General features: G+C 42.7%; 1 protein-coding gene across 1 annotated transcript in view; it reads right to left on the bottom strand.

Moving 5' to 3' along the window:
- GRIP1 (glutamate receptor interacting protein 1) overlaps positions 1-9,350 on the bottom strand; it is a 323,990-nt gene that overhangs the window by 9,764 nt on the left and 304,876 nt on the right. Inside the window, exons 20-23 of the mRNA XM_062016662.1 lie at positions 7,393-7,546; positions 5,400-5,600; positions 2,959-3,070; positions 99-332 (exon numbers count right to left, since the gene is read on the bottom strand). Of these exons, the coding sequence (XP_061872646.1) occupies positions 99-332; positions 2,959-3,070; positions 5,400-5,600; positions 7,393-7,546 (701 nt within the window). The remainder of the gene's footprint in view (positions 1-98; positions 333-2,958; positions 3,071-5,399; positions 5,601-7,392; positions 7,547-9,350) is intronic.

Below are 9,350 nucleotides of genomic sequence, written 5' to 3'. Positions count from 1 at the left end.
AGTCATTATAAAAAGTGCTTACTGTCTTGCCATATAATTAGATTCCCTGTGCTGAATATATTATTTCAAAGCCTTCAAAAGAAAGAAAAATTACAGACCTTGTGTAACTCCACAGGAGTTGGTGATATGATTTCTTTCATTTCTTGCTTGATTTTTCTCAGGACCATGGACTTTCTCCCCACATCTGATGGCAACGTGTTGCTGCGGGTAGCTTGGCTGTAATGTGGCCTTACAGTGCTTCTTTCCTGGAAACTGGCTTGCCTTCCCAGCTGGTTACGAGGTTGGGGGTTTTCATGGTTCAAACTCATGGTGCTTCCTGACATGATTGTGGCCTAGAGCATTAACAAACACGTTAATTTTTAAACGCAGAATGCGGGTTAAGTAAAAAAGTGGTTAATTCATAGCAGTTGGAAAAAGTCTCTATTCTTTGATAAAACACAATCACTCAGGGCACAGCAAAAGGATGGATGTTCAATCTGCTTGCAAGTCACTATGAAGTAAAGGACCCCACCAAAACACAACAACGCTAATGGAACCCTACAGGCCAAAGTTTTCAGGTGGTATTTTAAGCTGAATAGCCCCCCCCTCCGGCAGGCTGAAGGGTGTGTAGTTGAATTGCCTCCTTAAAAAAAAACCATTTAACACGGCAAGGAAACGACACTGAAGCTTTGGCACAATTGCATTTGTTGGAATCGGAGCTCTAGGAAGGTATTTACAATCCAGACTCTGCGTGCTGACTGAAAAACCGTGAGCCAGCAGAATGTGTTGGCAGCTCCAGAGTCGTCACTGGCAGGGAGCGTGCCCAGATACCATCCCAGGCTGGGAAAGGTGCGGTGCAGGGAGGCTCACTGCCTGGAGAGAAACTGCATACCAGGCATTCTGCAAGAATAACCTCCTTGGCTGACCGCTAATGCCTCAGAGATGTAAGCCCCTGCCCAGCTGCAGGCTCTGGCCTCAGTAGAGGAGAAGCCTTTTGCTTTAGGAGGGTGAAGTCTTGAAAGACAAGGACGGGAGTCATCCACCGTGTGGCACAGATGGCACGAAAAGCACCCGTGTGCAGCAAGGAGCCTCCTCCCTTGTCCAAGACTTTCTGCTCTGTGGAATAGAAGGCAAACACAGCCCCTGTGCAGAGGTACAAGGGGCTGGGACAAGGTATGCCCAGTTGCCTGTTTATTTTCCCTTGTGGCAATGGACCAGCAAAAAGGGAAATTAAAAGGCCATAACCTGAGCTCTGACTGGGCCAGGACGCAGGCAGCCTGCTTGAAAATGAGTAGCAAGAATGAAGGGGAGGAAGAATAAAAGGAAAAGTGGCAAGTAAACATTTGCTTCTGACTCTAGTGAGCATATCTGTCCCCCTTCTTTCTCCCAGCCTCAGCACTACTTTAACTACAAGATAATATATTGTAGCCTTAATAGTCTCTCTTGTGCTCAGTAATGAGTGATATTACCGGCCAGTGTAGCAAAAGCATCCAGAGGGCTTGGCAAACAATGGATTTCTTTGCACTTTGGCTGAAGACCTTGAAATGAAAAATGAGAAAGAGTCCTTGACTACATAAGGGCACTTCATAAAACAGGGGCACTGCCATTCGCAGGGTCCTGTCGCACTGAATAGTCTCCCTTTCTTTTCAGAGCTGTGGGTTGTGCAGCAAGGCGATACTATAAATGATACAGCCTCTGCAGTTCTGAATTCCACTTTTGTGAGAAGCTGAGGAAAATTCAGTGTGTAGAAGTAACTGAATTCTGGTTAGCATGAATGATCTATTTCCCTTGCAGACTGATCTATTTCCCTATCCTTTTATTGTGCTCTGAATATTGGAAAGTGTTAGGAGAAGCCTGCGGTACCAAAGAGTATCTAACTATGAAATTAAACCAGCATAACATTTTCTCCCACATTTCTTGGGCTTGCAATAACAAATACATGAGAATCACATTTCACTATCCATACATGCAATACAAAAGCCATAAATCTGAGGAAGTAAATTAATCTGAACTGAAAAAACTTTCACCCAGTTATGCCATTCACATTCGTCCTGACTGCTAAAGGACTTTCTATAACATAAAAATGAAAATGAGATTCTGCCAGTTTTGCAGCTCCAGGAATTTAAAAGAACATAAAAGAAAATATTTTAGGACCTTTCATTCTGTAGCTTTAAGTGGCAGTATAATCTTAATTGTTCTGATTAGACAGCTTTGAGAAAAGGTGATTAGAAAAATAAAGACTCCCAAGTCACTCCGTCTCTGTTCCCTCCCCCCTCTACTCCCCTCGCAATCTAACAGGAAGCAGGGTTAGATTTGCAATTCACTTCAGGATGGAATGTGAAAACTTGTAACAAGTGGTGAAGAAACTGCTGTGTGATGGACGTTTCTCACATTGCCAGCTTGGGGTTTGGTTTTTTTTTTTTGCAGAGTGGTAGGATTATAGGCAAACATTTCAAAAAGCTGATTTTCTTTTATGTTCATCTTAATCAAATTAAGCTTCAATTGAAAAGGCAACCTAGGACATGCTAAGAAAAGCTGCACAAAGCGTCTGTCAGAGAATGGGATGCGCGTTGCTGCAGGAAGGTTATGGCCACCGAAGAAGTTCTGCGCCATTTGCTGCCTGTGCAGACAGCATCAGTGGTTATGCACAGCAGAAGCTGCAAGTCAAAAGCTCTGGGGTGAACACATTTATAGAATTTCGGTTGCATTGTGCAAAAGAAAACAGCTCTGGTTAGGGGCGGGGGAAGCAGCTGCACAAGCGAAAATATAAAGGTAAAGGGTAGGTACCAAGAGAGTCATGTTTCTCAAACACAGACGCCTGTCAGCCTTGTCCTGTGGAGAGGGGTTAAAGCTTTTAAATGAATTGGTGTGATTAGTGCAACTTAAAAGAAAAAAAAGGAGAAAATAAAATGAATGTAAACCAAACCAAAACCATTACATTTCTCTATGAATTGGAAAGAAAGGTTAAGATTGTTCTACCTCTAGTTCCCTCAGAATTCCTGACTGGCCACAGGTCTCTAAATCCTCCAGAGCCTGAGACCAGAAATTTTCCTCCTGGTCAGCCTCGGTGTTATCATGGGTACCTGTGAAGCTAGATTTACAATGAGAGGTTAAAAACACGTGGACTTCTTTTTTTCCCCCTCGAAAAATAAACTTTACACACACTCGTGCCTTGCCACAGATTGCAACTCGAATGACAGAACATAAGGGCAGAAAGGCGGGAGAGGGGGGAAGAGTTGCTGATCAGAGAGGCTGGATGGACATGCAGAGCACGTGACAGACAAGTCTCATAACCTGGCAGTCACTAGCAGCTGGCAGATCTGAGCAGCCAGTTATTCTGTAAGGAGACAAATGGATCCCAAGAACAATTCAATACATATTTTTTTACTGGATTGAAATTGGGACCTCCCTATGAAAATTAATGACTCAACAGTAGCTGTGTGCAGAGCTGCTCTGTGCAATGAATATTTGCAATAAAACCTTTCAACCTCACAGACTTCTCCCAGGGAACATGAAAAGAGCCCTCGTTTTTGCAAGCACCATTTTGCAAAGGACGGTGGTGCTTCCTTCAGCCTAAGCTGCATTTATCATTAACCAGTTTAAGCCCACCTGGCTGCCATCACATCAACTGCTCCAGTCATTTCATACACAAGCACAAAGAAACCTTCAGGGATGCAGCTGTCTTCCATGGAGGCTCAGGTCTCAACAGGTAGGCAATGAATGCACCAAAACCTTATCACCAGCACTCCTGAGGGAGATGTTGGGGACAACAGCAAGAGGCCTGATAAAAACCATCAGCTCTGGACTGCAACAACACAGCCCAGAACAACCATTACAGTGGATGTGGAGGAGGGGAGGAAGCAGGAGTGTTTTGCTGTCTGAGCAAGGGGAATCAGCTTGATGGAGATTGACACAAGCGGCAGAGCTGCTGCAGGGGAGGGGGCTGATTATGTGGAAGGCACTGGCGGAGGATGAGGAGAGGAAGAATGAGAATTCTCCCTTTTGGTGCCAACAAGCTGTTACTGGGGAGCAGCTGCCCATGGACTGCAGCTAGTGGTGCTTAATGGCACATCAACAGAGCAAACACTATTATGGGAAGCATCTGAGGCCTTGCTTGACAAACAGTGTCTTGCTGAGAATAATGTGAATGTAACACTGTTAACAGAGTGGCTCTTACACAGGAGAATTGCTCAGCACAAGAGATGCAGCTCGAATGCTTCACACGTGATACTCTGCCTCTGAGATGCTTTCTTACAGTTACAATCAGTCAAGCAGACAATGGTCAGCCATTTCAACCTCTTTTTTGCAAAGCTCCATCTAGCATCAGTGTCTCTTCTATGACATTGCAATAGATACAGCAGTGGTGAGGATACCTACACAGGTCACAGGCGCAATTCCTCCCAGGCAAGATAAGAAAGTGTTTAAAACATGATTTTAGAAAGATCCTTGGCTTCTGAAATTAGCTCTTTCAATAAACCCAAGTAGTTGTTTTAATAGCCAATGCCGAACATAGACTAATTCATCCATTCCAATACCTTTCTTTACATTGCATACTACTAATATTATAATACAAAACTGGAGTTGATGAATAAGAGTATTTAGAAGCAATTGTTTGTGACAGCAAAGACTCCATTTCCTAAATCTGGAGGTCCACTTCTTCTCTGACTTCTGTGTAATCTGGATCTCTTTTCAGCTGAAGCAATTCCTTTTTCTGCCCTCACCTCCTCTTTTGCCTTTTCTCTGAGCCTTGTCTCCTGGTGTGTGAAATGCTCAAGTTCTGCATCTTCATTACAGCCACATGAATAAGCTGATTTGTAGCAGAGCTACTGCACCAGAAAAAGAGGTACCATAATAATTTCCCATCTAGGCTTTTTTTCCCCCTGAAACCTGAGAGATTGATTGTATGTCACGTGGAATACTGTTTGACCTATAACAAACATATTCGGTTTTCCAATGCTTATTCAAGGACCCATCAGAAATTTAGATGCCCAAAAGTGCTGAAGGAGAGGTAGTGGGATGGATATGAAGACACAGGTGCCTATGATTTGGTTCTTGTTACCACATGAGAGACAAAATACTATTTTTTTTATTTTAAATTCAGGGGGTGACGGGATGTCCTAAGATCTTCCAGACTCAGTCCTGTAGGTACTGCTTTAATGTGCAAAAACTTTTCCCTGGAGCAGGAACTGTAACAGACTTGTCCTGCCTGGCAGCTATAAGCAGACACCAGGCTACAGAGCAGTTTAAGCTCTCTGCTTTCATTCACTTGCCAAGTGAAATTTCCTTGTCACTCAAGGATGAGTTAATGGTGGTGCTTTTCTCCTTTTTCTCATTTCAACTGTTTCCTCTTCCCCTAACCACCCACTGCCCCACCTTCAGCCCAGCTGGATCTCATTCCTGTGCACTTTTTGTTTTCCTACCTGGAAGTATTCCACTCTTCCAGCTGTCCCCCACCTTTCCTTTGCCCTCCAGAGGCACCTTTCCACATCTTGCCCTCTTTCTTCGTGCTCCTGATGCTCTCTCCTGCCGATCTTTCTAAAGAAGTTTGCTTTAAATGGTTTTCTTGATTCTCTCCCAATGTCTCAGCCTCCTTCTGTTGCCACATATTCTTGGAAGCTGTGCTACACAAAATGAAGGTAAGAAAACATTACTTTTAGCGTTGGAGAAGAAGGGGAGTTGCTTAGCTAGAGGCAGAGAAGGGTGGTTTTTGGAGAAGAAGGGGAGTTGCTTAGCTAGAGGCAGAGAAGGGTGGTTTTCTGGAGGTCCCTCTAACAGCCTGGAATAATAGACATACCCTTCTCAAATACTCCAGTACTTGGTTCAGGAACACACCATTAGGTGTGGCATAAACCATCTTACAGGGTTAAAATGATCATTATTTTAATTTGCACCATCTTATCTGTAAGTCACACTGACAAGTAAAACAAGACTCTCAAATGGGCATACTTTTCCAATGATTAGTGCTTTAAAATGGTAGTAGAACACATGCTTTTTCTTCAGAAGAGTCTATGTTTTACAGTCCAGCTTCACTGCTCATCACCTTTTTTTTCAGCCTGTTACTTATGTAATTGCAAAAGAATAGATCTGGAATCTGACAAACATCTCAACTGACAAACAAAATACGAGCTTCGACTGTGGATAAAGATGCTGCTACTAAATTTAAGATATTAATTTACCACGAGTGGGAAGTATGAGGGAAACTCTGGTGATTTCCTTTATTAAATATTGCCCACTGCTAGCCTAGGAAAACATTTAGTATGTCAGGGACCAAAGGAACTGGATATGGACCGAGAGCTCGCACTTGGCCAGACCTTAGCTACCATCTTGCCAGACTTGTCTCCAGACAAAATGCCACTGGTCAGTCTGCTGTATCTCAGAATATTTTGGATTTGTCACTCGGATTCTGAAAAAGCAGCACTGTCACCTCAGCTTTGCCTTAGTTTGTATTTCAAAGGTCACAGGCTGGACCTTATTGATTTCTTTATCCGGTATGTTTATACAAGAACCAGAAAGGTTTTCTTTAGTACTGAACTTGAATTTCTCACAGACTGGGATTTCAAGCTCACTGTGCTGCTGCACCAAACTGTATATATAGTGAAGGGCACACATGCCTGCAAGTCCTGAGGATGGGTACAAAGAGCACAGAAATCTTTCAGGCTGTCATGTTTGTCTTCCCTCCTCTGAGGAAGAACTGCTCTTTGGCAGGAATTACCCAAGTCTGTGCAGTCATTGCTGGATCATCCTTAGAATACAGAATGAGACTTTTGGGTCTTTCACTATTTCTAAGCATTGCCAACTAAGCATTTTTCCCTCAGAAAGTTCTTTTGCCTGCAGAGAAATTAATCGAAAAGGAGATTTACTTCTCAGAGGAATGAATGCATGGCAAAGTACCACAGCTTTGGAAAACACCTTTCTACCTGGACCACTTTGTTCTCCTACTGAATCACTGCAGATGTTTCAAGCGATTACGGAAGACGACTGTAATTTCTGCTTCTTTGCTCAAACCAAAATGAAGAATTTTCATGGAAGACAACAGATTAACATGCCAGTTGCCTTTAGCCACTTAATTTGTTTATTTTTGTAACGTGGAAAAGAGCAGGTTTTTTTCTGAAACTTACCCAGGGGAATACCCCAATTTTTTTATTTACCCTTAAGAGATAAATGCTGTGGGGTTTGGGTTTTTTTTGTCTGAGGTACCTAGAAGTAAATATATGTCTTGGTTTTAACATCATAATCTTTCATAAATATCACTATGTACCCTGATAAGTTTCATGAAGCATAAATACTATATCTCATGTTTAAAGAGCTGTTGCTGCTGCATTAGAAAAAAGTTGCTTCCAGACAGTCAGGGTTCCATTCTGGGGCAGTGCTGTGGCTGCAAACCAGGACGCAGAGACTCGTATGGGAACTTACCTGCTTGCTGTGGGTCTGTCCCAGTCGTCATCGCTCAGCCCTGCATCATGAAACGGGTGGTTTCGTGGTTTGCTTGGAGGGGACAAACTAGTCTGTTTAGGACTCCTCCATTCATAGGCATTGAAGCTGTATCCTGAAGCCTGATAGCTGTGTCCTAAAAAGGCAAATTATGTATATGTTGTAATGACAGGAAAGCACATCTTTGAGGCTAGGTTCTCTAGAATTTGGACATGGACTCATGATTGATGACTCTTTTGCAGTGGTAGCCAGATTATTTATGACCTAAATTATGCCTGGAATTAGGTGTGCTCTAGAGCTTCTCCTGTGAAAGTCTCTTGAAAGCAAGATGTTAAATGTATGTAACACTTTTCTCCTACTGTTTCTGTCTCAGCTACTTCTGATGCTTAGTTCTAGGAATCTTCACAATTGATTCAGTTCCTATTTCACACCATACTTTGAAAACTGACGAACAAATCACATGTGTTATGGTTGCATTAAAGACATGTCCAGGTGGTCATGTGCAACACAGCCAATATTAAAGCTGCCTTTCAGACCTATTGAAAAAAGAGTTTGTAGGGACACAATGAAACAACCCCATTGGCTTGACTTTGAAGAAGACTACCAAGAAAGCTCCTTTTCTCAAATTTGGAAGCAGTGTAGCAAAAAATTAATAACATAGTAGTGTGACTTATACAGAATACTAGCAATCTGTGGAATGGCTGCTTAGGTGCAAAGCTGGCATGGTGCAGAGCCTCTTGAGTGGCCATTAACTGGAGTAACTCCAGAAGAGGAAGGAGGGTAGCTGGCTGCCTTGGCACTGCTGAACCAAGGGCTCATTAACACAAATGCAATGCAGGACTGTGCTGTCGCAGCCCTGCACTGCCCTCCCTAAAGGCCAACATGGGGCACTTGCCCTCAGCTGAGCTATTGCTTTTTGCTAGGGCTCTGAGAGCTGAGAAAAGGCCCATCTCATGCCAGTCACACATGGCCAGGACCAACATACATGCCTGGAAAGCTCACCTTACAGAAAGTGATTTCTTTGTCAGCCATTTCCAAGTATCTCAAGGCCATGTAAGTGGCATCAGAAGAGTTTATTATTTTATCATACAAACAATGTTGGTATTAGTCCAATGGTATTTCTTTAGCTGAATTATGTGTAAATGGAATTCCAGGTAGGAATAAGACAATGGTTTCCAAGTGATGTAACAAGAACACAGGGACTGACTTGTCACAAGACAATGCTGATCAGGTAAGCAGAGGCCATCATGGTAGACTTGAGATATATATCTCTATCTATCTATCTATCTATCTATCTATCTATATCTATATATATATTTCATCTTGCCATATTCCTTTTCTGGCTCTATAATTGGCATTTCCTGATGTGCATATTGGATGAGGAAGCTCTGTTTTGTTGACAAATAACAACTGTCACTGCTGTGACCTCTCTAAAGAGGGCAGTTTGCTTCCATAAATCACTCTAGACTTGTCTCTTTCAAATCCCGTGTAACTACAGAGTTGTGTGCAGTTTCTAGCTAATTGGCAGACATTATCACACCCTCAGATTCTAGGAAAGGGTTTGGTTGTAACAAAGTGACTGCTGTGTCGGGAAGGCTCCGGATTAGTAAGGCAGACACATAAAACAAAGGTACAAAATGGGGTATTAATTCAAGGAGAGAAAAGACTGCTCACCAGCATTAAATTACTAACTAATAGGATAAAGTATTATCTGGTGCTCCAGAAACATTCTCCAAACTCCTCAATTTGCTTAGCCTGTGCTTATGCCAAGAAAGGTTTGGAAAGAAGCCAAACTCAACTTGACAGGTCAAGACAAAATGAACTTTAACAGAAATGTGGGTCCCATTACTACCCTAGCAAAGGATATGGTGCAAATCTGATTATACTCAGGCCATTTGGCAGAAGTGACATGTATTCAGTCAAGTCTGGGCTGATTTTTT

The sequence above is a fragment of the Colius striatus genome, chromosome 1 (assembly GCF_028858725.1).
Source record: "Colius striatus isolate bColStr4 chromosome 1, bColStr4.1.hap1, whole genome shotgun sequence".
Taxonomy (NCBI): domain Eukaryota; kingdom Metazoa; phylum Chordata; class Aves; order Coliiformes; family Coliidae; genus Colius; species Colius striatus.
The sequence above is the reverse complement of the archived record's forward strand: the minus strand, read 5'-3'. Positions and strand labels throughout refer to the sequence as shown.